Source organism: Stegastes partitus, unplaced genomic scaffold, assembly GCF_000690725.1.
Source record: "Stegastes partitus isolate 25-593 unplaced genomic scaffold, Stegastes_partitus-1.0.2 Scaffold55, whole genome shotgun sequence".
Classification (NCBI taxonomy): domain Eukaryota; kingdom Metazoa; phylum Chordata; class Actinopteri; family Pomacentridae; genus Stegastes; species Stegastes partitus.
The window spans coordinates 493,836-511,111 of NW_007577786.1; the positions used below are offsets into that span (position 1 = coordinate 493,836).

At 40.2% G+C, this 17,276-nt stretch overlaps 2 protein-coding genes across 2 annotated transcripts in view; one reads left to right on the forward strand and one right to left on the reverse strand.

Annotated features, from left to right (window-relative positions):
• Window positions 1-10,331, reverse strand: part of rpgra (retinitis pigmentosa GTPase regulator a) — an 11,753-nt gene extending 1,422 nt beyond the window's left edge. Inside the window, exons 1-12 of the mRNA XM_008275607.1 lie at window positions 10,301-10,331; window positions 9,894-10,019; window positions 9,684-9,776; window positions 9,388-9,450; window positions 9,126-9,284; window positions 8,852-9,001; window positions 8,582-8,740; window positions 7,678-7,833; window positions 6,791-6,915; window positions 5,679-5,888; window positions 2,289-2,474; window positions 23-1,445 (exon numbers count right to left, since the gene is read on the reverse strand). Of these exons, the coding sequence (XP_008273829.1) occupies window positions 23-1,445; window positions 2,289-2,474; window positions 5,679-5,888; window positions 6,791-6,915; window positions 7,678-7,833; window positions 8,582-8,740; window positions 8,852-9,001; window positions 9,126-9,284; window positions 9,388-9,450; window positions 9,684-9,776; window positions 9,894-10,019; window positions 10,301-10,331 (2,881 nt within the window). The remainder of the gene's footprint in view (window positions 1-22; window positions 1,446-2,288; window positions 2,475-5,678; window positions 5,889-6,790; window positions 6,916-7,677; window positions 7,834-8,581; window positions 8,741-8,851; window positions 9,002-9,125; window positions 9,285-9,387; window positions 9,451-9,683; window positions 9,777-9,893; window positions 10,020-10,300) is intronic.
• Window positions 10,332-11,616: 1,285 nt separating this feature from the next.
• otc (ornithine transcarbamylase) lies at window positions 11,617-15,850 on the forward strand. The gene is made up of 10 exons (XM_008275557.1): window positions 11,617-11,787; window positions 11,871-12,003; window positions 12,122-12,203; window positions 12,606-12,693; window positions 12,904-13,057; window positions 13,145-13,267; window positions 13,413-13,466; window positions 13,528-13,677; window positions 14,858-14,995; window positions 15,122-15,850. The coding sequence occupies exons 1-10, from the start codon at window positions 11,705-11,707 to the stop codon at window positions 15,179-15,181; spliced, it is 1,065 nt and encodes a 354-aa protein (XP_008273779.1). The 5' UTR covers window positions 11,617-11,704; the 3' UTR covers window positions 15,182-15,850.
• Window positions 15,851-17,276: the final 1,426 nt, after the last annotated feature.

The following is a 17,276-nucleotide window of genomic DNA, read 5'->3' on the forward strand; positions in this document are numbered from 1 at the left end:
CCTTCTTTATCTTCCTCCTCACCCTCACCCTCCTCTTCATTTTCTTCATCACTTCTTTCATCTTGCTCTTCTCCCTCTTCATGAGCCTCACTATCTTCCTCTTCCTCACCATCTTCCTCTGAACCTTCCTCCTCATCCTCACTTTCAATGGGGTCTTGATTATCTTTTTGTTCCACAGTTTCAGCATCTTCTTCTTCATCGGCCTCACTTTCTTCTTCGCCACTTTTTGCAGACTCTGCAGTGTCACTTCCCTCTTTGTCCTCCTCCTCTTCTGATTCGTCGATTTTGCTGTCAGCACTCTCGGATTCATCGCCACTTTTGTCTTCTTCATCCTCACTTTCCTCCTCTCCTTCTTTATCCTCTTCTTCACTTGACTCTTTAATTTCACCCCCATCCTCCTCATCCTCTGCTGGTTCACTGATCTCGGAGTCACTCCCTCCATCACTTGCTGCCTTACTGCTTTCTTTTTCCTCACCTTCGGACTCTGTAGCATCACTTGTATTGCTTCCTTCATCTTCTTCCCCACTACTGGAGCTTGTTTCTTCCTCACCCCCTTCACCCTCAGATTCATTCTCTTCCTCATCCTCACCCTCTCCTGAAACACTCTCATCTTCAGCCTCTTGGTTACTGCTAATTTCACTTCCCTCCTCTTCATCTTTGCCTTCCACTTCACCTTCACTCTCTCCCTCTTCATCCTCCTTCTGTTCCTCACCTTCAGTATCTGTTTTGTCTGACCTCTTATCTGAAGCCTCTTCAGATGCCTTATAGGTTTTCTCATCTTCATCCTCTTCTTCATGTTCCTGCTGGGAAGTGTCCAAGTCTTCACCCCTGATATGATCAGACGTGACACTTTTCACCGTCTCCTGTTCTGATGTGTCATGACTGCTGTCATTACTTTCTTCTTCTTGTGCTGCATTTTCTGACTCTGATAGGACTTGAGCATCATCCTTTGTGTTGTCTTGTATGTCATTTGATGCTTCTTGGGACAATGAGGAGGAGGAGAAGGAAGACTGCGTAACTGCACTCTGCTTTGTGAATTGTCTCACTTTACCGTGTGTTTTACGTGGTGTGGGGGTACCTTTGTCACTGTCAGACTGGAATCCCCCGACACTTGTTACTGCCTCACTAAGCACTGCAACAGCTGCACCTGCCAGCCCAACAGCAGGAAGATAAGATGCTGCATTACTGAGAATTTCCCCCCACCTGGGTTTTCCCTCAGTGAGGCCCTGATCATCCTCTCTGTCGGTTTCTGAAACAAGCAAATCCATACCAACAGGTGCAGAGCCTTGCAGGGATTTGGCACCGCTGACAGAAACCACCTCTGTTCTCTTCGGGCTTTGTGAGGAATCTGGGTTACTTATCACTTCAGTAGATACATCGTGCTGTGATGACAGCAGGCTGGGAGCTCCAGTCGTCTTACTCCTCACCTTGGCCTTCGTATTATCCTGTATTATAGAGTCGACATTAGCTTCATGTCTGAGTTCCTCTCCTCCTTCTCCCTGTGGTTTTGCTTTTGCCCTTAGTTCAGTTTCCGATTCTTCAGCCTTCTTCTTGTCCTTAACTTTAGTTATTTTTTGCTTGTCTGCAGTTCTACCTTTCATTTTTTGAGCTGTGTTTAACCCAGTTTCTTCACCTTTTTCTTTGCCCTTACTTTTAATGTGGGGATTTTCTGTAAGCATACTTTGATCGCTGACTGGCCTAGATCTCACACCTACAGATTTCTTAGCTTTGATTTGAAAAGGTGTGGTGACAGGTGAGGCTTCTTTCTTTGCTGGTGATGATTTAACATCCACGGCTGTACTTTGACCTTTTCCCGGTGAAGATTTAACCACGTGCCGATCTTTTGTTGGAGTCGATTTGATACGCTGCGCCTCCTGTTGCACGTCCGTTTTAAAAGGTTTGACGTCAGAACTTTCACTCTGGAAAACTGCATCTTCCTTTGCAGCATTTTCTATGGATATTGAAATGGTTGTTTCATTTCCTGTAGTAACCCTATCAATAGGAGATGTCTTGTCTGAAGCTAATGATGTCACTTTGTCTCTTTTTGGGGTCCTGTTTACATCTTTCCTTAAAGAGTTCACATCCTTTTGGTTTATATTACTTTCTTTAAAATTTCCATTTTTCCTGGTAGTTTCCTTCACTTCAGTCAGTTTTTGCTGTGCGTCAGTCAACGTCTTCCGGACCGACTGTTGTGTTTTTGGGCTATATTCTGAAAGTCTGCTCTTATCATGTTTTGGTGACTTAAACTTGGAGATCTTTTGTATGTCTTCTGGAGTTTTGACTGTAACAGATTCCTTGGTAATATTCTCTTTGCCTTTCGTTGTGATTTTCTGGTTTTTCTTTGTGCTCTTCGGTGTAGACGCGTCTTTCTCTGTGGGTAAGTCTTGAGGAGACTTTTGGCCTGTCTTCACATCGGAGTGGAACGCCTCCGCCTCTTTTGCAGCTCGTCTAAGAGCTCTGCCCTTTTTCTTTTCCTAGAATAAATCACATAAGGACATAGTAAGATGTAAAAAGAAAAAAAAAACTGGCACAAAAAGGTCAATGTCTGATGATACTGTGTTATAAAAAGAACAGTTGTACAAGCAGAGCAGACCTGCAATCAATGTAACTGCAAATGTAATTAGGGAGTGTGCTATAGTGCTTTAACCCTCTCTGACCTTCCTATCTAATTCGTCTAGATGTATAATTCAAAGCACATATATAATTTATTTCAAATGTTTAAAAACATATTTTTAATATAATTGCAAGCACACATTTGTATGTTACCGCACAGACAATAAAATGTTCATGTATATTTTTTATGTCATTATAATGTCCACACACACACATCTTAAAGCATACGGAAAATGACATATGAAGTATGTGTCAATTTTGATAGCAATACTAAGAATATCATAAGACATATGGCAAGGTGTAAAAAAAAAAACCCGTCATTAACAAATCTATTGTCGGTTATTACTGATGTACAGATGTAGGTGGAAGGTAAATAAAACCAATGTGATGATGGAGAAAAGATGAAGATTTTTCCTACTTTTCTGGAGGTAGACAGATGGCGGTTAATTGGGGGTCACTGACGTGTTATTTAATCACACAGCAGTCATTCTGGCATCAGGGTATTTATACTACAGGAGGGTCTTAGGTATATTATAACATCAGTTGGGTTGTTTGTATAATTAATACCACTATAGGGTCTCAGCATTAAATATGTTTGCTAGTCATGTATAGTAGTATTTTATGTTATTTTGCAAGGTTTAATCCCTGATATGTAAATTACTCGAGTAAAATCACACCATACATGACGCTGTAGGGTCTTGACCTCAATATTTGCACTTAGTATATTAATCTTTAAAACGCCAATCATACCTCCTTTTTTTTTTTTTTACAGGAGGGCACTTTGAAACAGCTGCTGTTGTCCTGAATGTGCTTTTTACATATTTAAATAAAAGTAAATCATATTACAAAAAAATTCCTTCAAAATTAATTTGGTTAAATAAAATCCAAAGGATGCAACACACTTGTTTAAATTTGTTTTCAAAATGTGTTCAATTTTATTTATTGTACTTTAGATATTGTAAATCACTTTGAAATTTGTTTTCAAAAGATAATATTAAAAGATATTCAAATAGAAGTTCAGTTACTCATTCGTTAGAACGTGCAGCAGGGATATTTTTTCACGAATCAAAAGCTTTTGTCTCTCAAGAGCTATTTAATGTATTATTTTCTGTCACACTTAAAGCCCACACGTGTACACACACATGATTGCATATGCAGATTCACATGCAGCACGACAGCTAGGACAGGAACAGGCTACTGAGCACCACATGTTGCAGTAACCCGTTGCACACAGCAACGTAGGAGACTCCTTTACTGCTTGCTTCATCACTGGCTGTGGAAACACTGATGAGATGTGGCAAGATTCCTGCCAACTTTTCCAGCGCATTGTGTGTATCTGTGTGTGTTTGTGCATCTGAGGCTAGCGCCCAAACACATTTGTGCAATGGCAGAAGCTATCCAAATATCTGCGTAGAGGAGACTCATTACAGACATTCTTGGAAAAAGAGAAATTAATGTAAAACAATGGGAGACCAAAACACCAATATCAACTTCATGATTCACTTCAGTGTTATACAAGTGGAAAATTTCTCCAGGCACACACGTGCTTGAATGAACACACACACACATACTGTATGTATGCTGAGGTATGCACATTTCCTGGAAAAGTCAGTGAGTGTTCAACATTGCTGCTTCCTGCCCTGGAGTGCATATAATCCAGACCAGTAAAATGAAGTCTAAAGAGGAAAATAACATTCAGCTGACTGTGTTTATGAGTCTGTGGATGATATATTGTGTTGATGTATGCTATCAAAATTGTATAATGAACCGTTAAATATCACTTTTCTCACCGTATTTGCCAAAAACTCAGAATCAACTTCTTTTTCTTCCACATCGTCAGTCGCTGTTTGTTGCTCTGGAAGAAAAGACAAAACTTTAACAGCTGTACAATGCATTATCTATCTCTACATCTTTACAGATCAGCTAAACACTGGCCACAACAGACATTCCACTCTCTCGTCAAAATTATGGGTTCAAAATACCTGTTTGTGGTGAGGCGGGGTGCTCTTCCTTGTGAGGATTTTTTTTGGAGACACGAGTGGGGGTTCTAGTCGGGCTGAAGGGCTCTTTAGGTGGTAAAGGAGAGGACAGTTTGTTACTTAAGGCCTTTTTTGCAGTTCCTGCTTGGTGTACCCTGTTTTTTGCAATCTTTTTAGTAGACACAGGGGCGTTGGGCTTAAATTTAGTTATAGACTTAGGTGACAATAAAGGAGAAGGCAACTTTTTGGATTTAGACTTAGGGGAAGAAGCGGTGGAGGCATTATTCTGAAATATAAATGATGATTGTGAACGTGGGCTAGATGGCTTAGAGGAAAACAGTGGACTCTGAGGGGATATAGGAGATCTGGGGGAGAGAAGTGGGCTTGCTGTTGCTTCTGATTGGGGCTTGGGGGATGATGAAGGGGAAAAGACGTCCTTTGAAAGCTGTTTCGGTGCTGGGATATTTCTGGATGCGTGCCAAGAAGTGTTGAGGAAGTCAGAATTCAGACGTGGGAGGTTCTGAAACATCTCCCCAAACAGCTCCCCAGAACTCCCCTGAAAGATAAGAGGAAAAAAAGCATAAGCATCACTGAGCCAAATATTTGAAATGCAGCAATAGAGCTCCCTCAACCTCTAACTTAGTGGCACTACAACAGAGCTGCAGTTTGGTGTAACACTGCTCCCTACTGGAGTTGAATAGTAATTACAATTATCTAAGGGAAAGCCAAGAAACTTTACAAAGATATCTGAAAGTTTTATTTCTGATTTTTTTCAAAGCATGTCGTGGTTGGTATTAAATTTAATTAAATAGTTTTGCAGCCAGAATATATCAATGTAGAAAACCAGCAGTGACTGAAAAAAAAAATTAGTTTAAAACATTGTTACAAGCAAGAGAAAATATTGTGTGTATTGTAAATTAATTTTCAAACTATTCAACATCTGTGGATACCCTGTTTTCTGTTGTCTGGGTACGCAGGATGATGTATACAGCTAATAATTCATGAAATTAATGACTATGTAATTACATAAGCCTTGTAACAACCTGGTTATGTTTGGAAAATTAAGACCAAGGTGTAGGTTCTCACTTTTTCTCTATGCCGGGCTCGAGCAGAGAGAGACAAGGATGGGACCAGTGGCTTCAGATCTATGATTACAGCGTCTTGCAAAAGAATTTCTTTATAGCTTGACTCCACAAAGTTGTCTGTGATCATGGCATCCTTCTCTGGCTCTATTTGTAGGCTCTCTGGTGGTCTGGGTGCAGCCAGGACCAGCATGTGATGACCACCACAGGACACCTAAACACAGGAGGACACAAGAAGACATCTTTATTTCTGTGTACTGATTTACTCTCATTCATTTTTTAAACCTGTATGATATAGTGATTTGTGAGTAGCCTGCATTTATATAGTAAATCTGGAGGTTTATTGTATTGAACAAAGGACACTATAAAGTCCCTACAGGTGGAGCTAGACAGTTATTTCTGCAGCCATCCCCAAACTAAACATAAGACCTTCATAATATCACACAGAATGCATACTGAATGTCACACGATCAAAAAATGACAGAAAACCAGGAAAATTCAAGAAAATTGTATCCTTAAATTAAAAATAAATGCCTAAATATCTATATCATGTTTTTGCCATTACTTCCCAGCTGTATTAAACAATAATTTTTAATTGTTCCAATGGGAATTAATATGATTAAATAGAAATTATTCTAACCTGGACCCAGAGAAGTGGCTGAAAATTGATAACTACACCAACAAATTACAAAATTACTGATTAGTTTAAATACGTTTTTGGTAGTAACTTGCCCATTGTGAGTCAATGATTTGTACTAGTGACTGTTTGCTACAGATGTGACACTGAGCACAGAAACCTCTCAAATAATCTACATGTCACACCAGCCATACTTGTTGTTTATGGTAGTAGTATAAAGTACAATTTCTGTTAACAGCTGATAACTACATACAAAAAAACATAATAACTAAACGTACTGTCTGTCTAAAATAAAAAATTCTTAAAGTTTAAGACTTTTCAACACATTTTCAGGCCTTTTTAACTGAAGCACGTCACTGCTTTTAAAGACTTTTCAAAGACCTTTAGACACCTGGCAAAAGATCACAACACCAAAACTGTGACTGACAGATGGCCTAAGTCCTCTGAGCCACTGCTGCCCCAACACCACCTTCACTTACTGACTGAACACTGTGCTGGAGAAAACGTGTGCATAGTGTCGGGCTGAACTGGTTGATGAAGTTCTCCTCCCCTAACCCCAGCTTTCCATGACGGCCATCACCGAACGTGTAGAGCAGCCCACTGTCTGTGGAAAAGGAGGACAAATGCATTAAAGGCTTAAGATGCTCCATCACAGCTGAAACTATGACAGACATTTTGCCTTTTTATAAATTGAGAAACACAAGCCACCAACTTCAGGCCAATACATATTTAAGCATTTTAAGGATACATATATTTATGCTTTTTTATTTCATTGTTCATGCTGCATTTTATTGCACATTGTTTGTTCCATTACAAAATAGAACCCTTTGAGTATTGAAATATTAAAGCAGAAATAAGGTCTTGGTGTGCTGTTGTGCTGAAATGATTAGTACATAATCATTACGACAACTGACAGGAAATTCATTGATCAAAATTATTGATTTTTGATGTTAAACGCAACATATCGAGAAGAAATGCCTGATTTATCAAAGAAAGGACACGCTATATTTTTAATCATTTGAAATCAAATATGGAAATCAAGGTTCTCAACTAAAACAAAACATTTACAGAGCCAATCTTTAAATCTGAGAATTTCTTTGAAAATCTGTACTACTTCCTTACATCTTACATTTAAATTAAACAATTAACTAATAAATCAAAAAGGGGTTTTCTTGACTGGCTAAGGAAGCAGGAAAGCAGACTACAGCAGTTGGATTTCCACCAGCCCCCTTCTGTTGCCTTATTTACATTTGATGTATACATATATATGGTATAGAAAACATGCACGAACCACTACAAAGGTGAACAGGCAATACAATTTTATTAACTATGACAATGACTAGAGTGAGCTTCAAAGATGGCTTACTTGTGATCACAGCGGTGTGGTTCTCTCCACAGGCGATGTGTTTGATGCTGCTGTTGCAAAAGTGCTCCAGTGGTTTTGGCAAATGAACTTCAAATAGAAATGTTCCGTGGCCCAGCTGACCGTGTTGACCCCTGCCAAACGTGTACACGTCCTCCCCTGGCACAGCAAAACAGACACAGTGAACAGACGACCACGTTAACCACAGGTAATAGCACACTTACTCAACTAATGTACATAAGCACAATTTTGTGGTACTTGTACTTCATTTGAGCATTTGGATTTTCCACTTCTCTATATTTGTATAATAATAGCAACAATAATTTGAGTATAGAAATGTATATCTATATTTGTGCTTAATATAGAAACATGAACTTATATTCTGACATTTTTTCTTGATTCCAAATCAGTGACCCCATATTCTATTATTCTGTTGTGCTCATTTCTATAAAAGTACATGGAACAACTTGATTTCTGTGGTTTGAAATAATCTTAATAGATTAAAAGACTTTTTCAACTTAATTTAGGAAAGAAACTCAAAATTATCACAAAGTAAAATAGTTAAAATCAACTCCATCTTCTTCAGCTAACATTAAATGCTGTGTACATGTTAATGCCTTTGCAATAAAAAATAAATAACAAGGGCTCACAGCAATATGAGTCCTTGTACTTTTGATATTTAATTTCACCATCCTGATAATGTAGAATGAAGAACTTTTTATGAGTATTTATTTTGTGATTTAATGGAGTATTTTCACATTAGCTGGATACTTTATTCATCTCCTTGGGGACATTCAAGATAATAAATAATGCAAAATTTAAAAAATAAATTAACATTATTTTGCAGGGACAATGTCTCTTTTTGGAACAAGGATTTTATGCTCATTTTTTTATCCTGCAAATGTACCTGTAAGTGCCACAGTGTGCTCCCCTCCACAGGACACCTGAGTGACCTGACCCAGGATGCCTTGCACCCGCTGAGGGACTCTGTGATTGGACAGCTGTTCCACCTGGAGGCCAAGTCTTCCATTCGCACTCTCACCGAATGTGTAGAGATCTCCATTTACTGGGACAGAGCCAAGACAATATTCACAGCACAATAGATAGCATGTACCTGAAGATTATTAAATTAACACTCAAGCTGGGTGAGTGTTTCTTGTGCTAGACTGTGTTGTACCTGTGACAAAGGCTGAGTGGTGGTACCCACAGGAGACCCATATCACCTCTTCTCCAACGATCACCTCTCTGGGTTCTGCTGCAAATCCCTCATCCCCTAAACCGATCTGACCCACAGAGTTGTCTCCCCACATGAAGAGCCTCCCATCGTCTGTGAAAACACACAAGCAGAGTTCAGAATATCTAACATCGTAGACATATAATATAAGCAATGTCAACCTTGACCAGGGAATCTTAGCTAGCAGGGAAACCTATTACATTTTCATCATTCAAACCTGTTAAGGCAGCTGAGGTGTTGCATCCTGCAGAAAGCATTTTGATTGGTGCCCAGTCACAGAAAGGATGCAGCAGCTGAAAGGATGCTGTGTTGTTGCAATGACCCAAACCGAGCTGCCCTGCCTGGTTACTACCAGCACCATAGACATCACCCCTACCTAAAAACACACAAAAGCTGATTAAATGCAAGAACAACCAGTTCTGGGAGTACTGTTCTGTGGAAATCTGTCATATACGATCCAGTGTTATTTATCTTCTTACATGTGCATACGATCGTGTGATCCCTCCCACATGCCGCAAGCTTCACCTTCTCAGACCTCAAGGCTAAAAAAGAAAATACAAAGGCATTATAGCTACTAAGAATTACTTCAAACTACTTAAATTAGGGCCTTTTTGGTTTATGAAAACAAAAAAGAAGAGTGGAAACAATGATGTAACTGATCAGTCAATAGGTAGAACAATAATCAAAACCATAAAGAATAAGTCCAAAAAAATAACTGACATTTTATTCAGTCATCATGAATAAGTAGGTGTAGCCTTAGTGTAAAGCATCTTACCTTTCACAGAGGCAGGTTTGCTGGCAGCCAGTTTAAATCTCAGTCCCAGTTGGCCCCAAGTATTACCACCAAACATGAGCAGCCTCCCATTTTCTGCAGAATCATTACACAGTTGTAAGTTTGACCTTTTATTTAAAATTGCACTTCATCGCTTCATGAACAAAGTAGGAATTCTTTATTTATTTAAAAGCATGCATGTAGTGTGTGTACCTGTGATGACTGCGGAGTGCTCTCCTCCACAGGACACGTGCACTGAGCGGTCATTCTTCAACCAGAACTTGCTTGGCACATTATCGGCAAAACTGCTCTTTCCAAATGTGAAGATGGCTCCTGTATCTGATGACAAGTATGTGGTTGATCTTTCCACTGCCTTAATAAGAACCAACTACAACATACAGGGCACTAACTTAATGCACTTCACTAACTTAACACCGGCTAAATCCCAACCCTGCCGGCTGTCAGACCTCAAGCCATTTACGCAGGCTGACAGAAATAGCAACAGGTTTACCGCACACATAAGTGGAAACGGTTATCAGAAGAAAAGGCACGTAAGTATAGGTAAGGATTCATAAGGCTATGGGCTTTATGCTGCGTATTGATATAGGATGTAGTCTCACCAGGTATGTCCACATCGGTCTGCCCCGTCATCTCCACCGTTGTTCCGCTCACACCTCCTCCTCAGCGGGCAGCTCCGCGCTGACTGACAGGTCGAGCCAGTAAAGCGCAGAGAGAGGCAGCAGGAGGCTAAGCTAAGCTAACTAGCTGCACCAGTGCGACCCAAGGAGTTAGCTAGTTATCGACAGGTAACAAATACATAAAATATTATATATTTAAACAATATTTGGAGAGGTGAGCAGCATATTGATAGCCTAATTACTTTGGACTGTCAAAACACACTAAATAAAAACATATTAATGAAAGTATAGTTTTAAACTCTTTATCGTAAATGAGCTGGTAAGTTCACCTGCTGCCTAATTAACTAATTAACTCAACTTGGAAACAATCTTTGTTTGAACTCATCAAATCAAGTTTATCTAGTTGATATGACTCCAATCTTCTAGTTGTCTCAACATTGTTTTTTAAGTTGTCTAAAGTTGATTTAACTTTGTACCTAAGATAAAACAAAAACTAACCTTATCAGTGCAAGAAAACCTTATTTGTCTAGTCAAACAAACTCACACTTTCATATTATTATAGCCCACACTTTCAAGTTCTATATTTACAAAACTTGCCATTTCAAGTTAAAAGAACTTACATTTTAAATGTTTCATCTTCGCTGTGTCGGTTGTATTGACTGATTATTGCAAGTTTTCCTGATTTATTGATCACAATAGTTGCAGCACATTTATTCAGAGATCCTTTATTTAAAAAGAAAAAAACAATGTTATACATGAACTTCAATTTCAAAGATGTATTCACAACACAGATGATAAATATAACATCATCGGCTTAACAAGAACATTGTTACACATGCATACCTCAAGGCACTGACTGTTTACATATTGGTGTCACAGTTTTCAAACAGGATAATAAAATCTATATACCTAATATGAAGAACAAGGTGCATCGTAAAACATTCACCAAACACTGTCAAAACTGTAATTCACAATAGGACGGTTGAAGGACAAATAAGGGATACAGACAGCTTTTATAAACCATACAATAAACTTCTGTGACCGGAACATACTTGTTGCCAAGCACATCCATTTCTGGCTTTAACATTTTTTTGGGGGGGGAGGTGAAAACGGTTATATTTCAGTCAGAAAATCTATTTATTGCACATATTATAGATGGGAAAAAAAATCATTTAATTAATTTCGGAAAGCAGTGCTAATGATAATTAGGGGGCGGCAGCGTTGGAGGAAGCCACGCCCCCTCCCTGCTGTCTGTGCGCCACGCCGCCGGTTCGCTTGGATTCCTGCACGCATGTGTTTCGCTGGCAGGCAGTGAGTGAAAGCTGCTTCTCACTGATGAAACAGTCACACAGCATTACACTCTCAGCGGATTTTCTTTGAGCTACAATGTTTCCCAGGCTATTTTCTGTCAGCAATCCTGCTTTCAAATGTTTGCAATCTTTCCACAACTATGCGGCACGAGGGTTTGGGTAAGAAAATCCAGATTTCAACTTTATTAAATAATATTTGACAGCTTTAGAATTAAACATGCCTCCGTTTGTTACTTTCCCAGCACTGCTTCTCTTGGTTCAGCAAATTTAAAAGGTCGCAGTTGTCTGACATTGAAAGATTTCAACTCAGATGAGATCAAGAGGCTGCTGTGGGTGTCAGGAGACCTCAAGCATCGCATAAAGCATGAAAAACAGGTGAATAACTTTAGATAACAAATGCTGATTCCACTGTCCATTTTGTTAAGTGTCTTCTTGTTAGGTCTGAGGCCCTGTTTGGGTCATTTTACGCAGCTAACTGTTCTTTCTATTTCAGTATCTGCCTCTTCTGCAAGGGAAGTCAATTGCTATGATATTTGAGAAGAGGAGCACCAGAACAAGAATGTCCACAGAAACAGGTGTCAGTTTTGTGCACAAGAATCTGCATGTGGCTCAGTTTGTTAGACAGAACAATAAAGGGTAAAAACTAGAAATAGAAAAGTTAGTTTTTAAGTTAAAAGTTTGCACACATGAGCTGCACAGATGCTTTCTTTATTTAATTCCTAAGAACATCAATAAAAAACGTGTCCTTGCTGTGCTCGCTGGGCTGATACCATTCATCACGGTCATTGTTAATACAGACACAAAAGAACTGCTGAAAAGCCACTTTCCGTGCAAGCCTTTAACAAAACACTCTGAACAGCTACTTCCACCCCTATATTTCCCCTCATACTCCCCCCTCAGCACCTATATTTTTCTGTGTGCTTTTTTACTAGTTGGATTTTAGGGAAACTAAAGTCATGTTGCTATCATAATCCCAGGTTTTGCTTTGCTGGGTGGACACCCCTGCTTCCTTACCTCGCAGGACATCCACCTGGGAGTGAATGAAAGTTGCACAGATACAGCTAGGTGAGAAATAATGTTTGTTTCTTTAGGATGTCTATTATACACGAATCCTCTTATTTCTCTGTTTATCCAATCAAGCTTGAGTACACTGTATTTTTCAGCATAACTCTCCTTTACACGTCATACCAAACAGTGTTTTAGGTCAACAACAGTCTCCAGCATGAGTAACCACAGACTCCCTGGCTGCATATGACCTCTTAACTTTCACCACAGGGTGCTGTCAGGGCTCTGTGATATTGTCTTGGCCAGAGTGTACAGCCACACGACGCTGGAGGAGCTGCAAAAGGAGGCTTCCATCCCCATCATCAACGGCCTGTCTGACCTCTATCACCCCATCCAGATTCTGGCTGACTTCCTCACCTTACAAGTGCTCTTACCGTTAATTGTACTACAATTTTCCTCCAGCGTATGATAATGATGGTGCGTGTTCTAAGTTACTGCCATTCACTTCTAGGAGCATTATGGATCTCTGAGTGGACTGACAGTGAGCTGGATTGGAGATGGGAACAATGTCCTCCACTCCATCATGATGACTGCAGCCAAACTGGGAGTTCATCTTAAGATTGCCACACCAAAGGTTTATGTTGCCTCCTCTCTTTTACCCTGCTAAATGTTCTGTTAGTGAATTCTTGTTTTGCAGTTTGCAGATACCAATGCAAGCTTTAGCTTCTCATCTCTGCACTTCTTGTGACACTAGAATATAACTGTGTTTTTATTCCCAGGGGTACGAGCCAGAAAAGAGTGTTATTCAAGAGGCACAAAAACTCTCCAAACAGGTAAGATCCTCTAGATTCTGTTTGGCTTATTAATAATAAATAACACTGCATTCTGTCTTAGCATGGGACCCAGCTCCTTCTGACCTCTGACCCGATGGAGGCTGCACATGGCAGCAACGTTTTGGTCACTGACACCTGGGTCAGCATGGGACAGGAAGAGGAGAAGAAGAAGAGGCTTAAGGACTTCAAAGGTTACCAGATTACTATGCAGGTAAGGAGGGATATTATTTTAGCATTATTTTTGCCTGTGTCTATAACCAGTTTTAAGCTTACAAATCAGGCCCCAGTAGCTGCTGCTTTCCCCCCACACACTATAGCCCTTTTTTAAACATTGCATACATAAAATTGCTGGCTTCATCATTCTGGTAAAGTGATGGCATTCTGACATGGATCACTTTTACATTAATTTTCCTCACGTTTCATTCAGACATCCGAACCACTGTGACACAGAATCATGGTACCCACACAACATTTGCCATAACATCAAGATTACAACAAGTGACGCGTAAAACATGAAAGTCATGTTGCCCAGTATATGTAGCATGGTATGATGTCAGTACGTTGTATTCCTGTGTGTTCATCACTTAATGCAACTGCATGCAATTCAGACTCGTGCGTGTTAAAAGTAAATGTCCGACCCAGTATGACTGCTGTTACAATTTTAGCCTACTCATAACCAGGTTTTCATTCAAACGTGAAACTGAATTGTTCAGCTGCTGCATCAGTGCATGTCTAAAAGAGGCTTCTGATTATAAGCTAATCAGTACTGCGCAAAACAGCATCTCTAAACAAAGCAGTAGCATTTAATCTTCTGCAAACTTTTATATGACTTGCAAAATAAACTTAATTCTTAAGGGGAGATTTTATGAAATGCTTTGCACACTAATAGATTAAATGCACATAAAGGGACATGGTAGTATTATCAAGAAACCTGCAGAAAGATGGTTTTTGCTTTTAAAAGTACTGTATACCCAATGTACAAAAGGGGCTGCTCGTGTCCGTATGATGTCAATTTTGTCATCTCTCCAAGTCTGTGACAGTCTGTGTGAACCCTCAGTACATGGCGCTACAAAGGCAATAGCATGCATGCTCAGCAGTAGTATGCATGCATAGAATGTGTAGAAATGACCCACAGCACATGTATGCAACAGACTCTTCCAAGCAGACTCCAGTGGACGAGAAAAGTAGTAGAATAGCAGCAACTGCACGTCCCTGGGTGTCGGCAGCTGTCCATGTCCATAATTTAGTATAATCAAGGCACAAGTGTGGCTCTATCCATGGGCCAAAAAGCAAACTTTTTTTTTTTCTTCTTGTATTATGCCTCTCAGAGTGTCCTCACACTTTGTTGAAACTGGTTTTAACTCCATGTTTTGGTTGCTCGTCCATCACAGACTGGAAGTGTGGCCAAACCAGACTGGACCTTCCTGCACTGTCTCCCTCGAAAAATGGAGGAGGTGGATGATCAGGTATTCTACTCATCTCGCTCCCTTGTCTTCCCCGAGGCTGAGAATAGGAAATGGACCATCATGGTGGGTAATCTGCTGAAACTCCAGTGTTTAATTTGAAATTTACCATTAGTACAAGTTTAAGTTAATCCTGCTGGAATAGCATTTGCCTCCAGCTCTGCTAATTGTTGGACATGTCTTCTCTTTCAGGGTCTGATGGTTTCACTTCTGACAGACTACGCTCCGCAGACACAAATGCCAAAGTTTTAACTTCGGGTCTTAAAGTGGAATTATATTTGTGTGTCACGCTTCATGACAATCCCACTGCACGTACCTCTGCTGCAGCAACTGATTTCTAGTTTTCACCCAGTCATAAGCACCACAGCAAAAAAACTACATGAATTATCCCAAAGAAACTGTGTTTACATTGTTTAATTGAATGTGTGTGTGCGTTACTGTGTCTTCAGCTTTTTCCAAATAAATCAGAAACTTGCAGGACAAAATACAATCAGACCAAGCTGACCAATCGCTGTTCTTCTGGCCTCCAGATGGTATCTGTGTGGACATGTTAGCTGATGCGTGTACATTTTTGAGAAGGTTCACATCAGTTGTTCTGCTTTAACACCTTCATGCGCAATTACCAAATGCTTTGTTCATACCACACTGCTAAACTGATACACCACTGGTTTTCCACAATAACGCTACAAATCACACATATTGCACTTTGCATTCATGCAGAATATCTTCCATATTGTAATGTGCAGTTCACATTTGAATCAATACAGTAAGAAAATCAACTTTGTCTTATAATCCACATCAGCAGTATGCATCACGTTAAATCTGTAGTTAGGACACAGTGGTGTGCCAGGGGTATCCTTGGGGTCTTGTCCAACCCACCCATGTTTCTGGCCTCTTTCTAATAAAGGCAAACAAAAAGGGTCTTAACATTGCATGGCTTGTCATTTTTAGTAAGACTGATTTCATGGACGGGACTGCATTTCTTTGCAGTGTTGAAAAACTTTAATGGTTGACGATAATGGAAAGTGTTCACATGAATACTACGGTGGCCGACGGGGGCAAATGACGTACATATACATGAATGCGTTGCATAAACAGAAATGCACTGCAAAAAGAAAACGCTGCATACAGGCACACAATGGAAGTGCCACAGGCCTCTAGGGTGTTTGGCTTTTCAGTCACTGTGATTATATGGGTGCTGAAGTGGTGTTTTACTGCTGTCTCCCTGTGTTCTCTCTGTTGTTTATGTTTACCCATGGAGACAAGAGAATACATACCTTTTCATACAGCTTTTCCCTCAACTAATGTTACTTGTCTTGCTCACAGTTATCTGCCTCTCAGGTGAAAAGCTCATTACTGCCTCTAGAGGCCTGATGCACTTCCTGGATATGCAGCATTTTCTTTTTGCAGGGCACCACCACACCACTTCAGCACCCATATAATCACAGTGACTGAAATGCCAAACACCCTAGAGGCCTGTGGCACTTCCGTTGTGTGCCTGTATGCAGCGTTTTCTTTTTGCAGTGCATTTCTGTTTATGCAACGCATTTATGTAGTTGCAACTCCTTTGTGTATATACACGTCATTTGCCCCCGTCGGCCACCGTAGAATACCCCTACCACATGGTTAAATGTCTTCATGTCATCTTTGGCTCAGAGTAACTGTAAGCATTGTGCATCTGAGATTAAAAATAAGAATATTATTATCAAGTGACAGAATTGGTTACAAATATATTTGTTGTATTCCTTTATTTATTTATTTTTTTTAAGTCGCTTTTAATTTATTTTGTGGCACTTCTGGTCTTCCCTACATTCCCGTCAAAGTGCGCCACCACACGGACGGAGTCTGTAACGTCCGCGACTTCTCATTGGACAGCGGGGGATGACGCGTTTGTGCGGGAAGCTTTGATCCACGTGGGTGGTCCAGCCGGATAAAACGATGCTGCGTAGTGGCCCATTCACAAAGCAGCCAGCCTGTCATTAAAGAAGTACTCATGCAGACGTTCACATGGGTTTGTAAACACGGCTACAAATGTGCAACACTACAAGTTACACCCGGAGCTCAGTAAAACGTACCTTTAAACTAGTTTACACCTACACATACAGCGTCGTGATGGTTTGATTACATTGCAATGTTAGAATTAGCTCCACGCACTATAACGTTAAATGCTTAAATGGCGATATGAAAACAGTTTTCCTCGACGACCACCCACACAGTGAAGGAGGGCTGCCCGGAGAGGCTGAGGTGGGAGGAGGAGGAGGAGGAGGACGCCATTGCAGCCGCAGCTGGCCGTTTGAGATTCGGCTGATGAGGGACAAACGTTCCCAAACTTTAACAATGTCGACTG

Coding starts and splice junctions, on each gene's coding strand:
- otc (XM_008275557.1), top strand. CDS start 11,705: ATGTTTCCCAGGCTATTTTCTGTCAGCAATCCTGCTTTCAAATGTTTG. Junction 12,004..12,121: donor GCATAAAGCATGAAAAACAG/GTGAATAACTTT, acceptor TTTCTATTTCAG/TATCTGCCTCTTCTGCAAGG. Junction 13,268..13,412: donor TTAAGATTGCCACACCAAAG/GTTTATGTTGCC, acceptor TTTTATTCCCAG/GGGTACGAGCCAGAAAAGAG.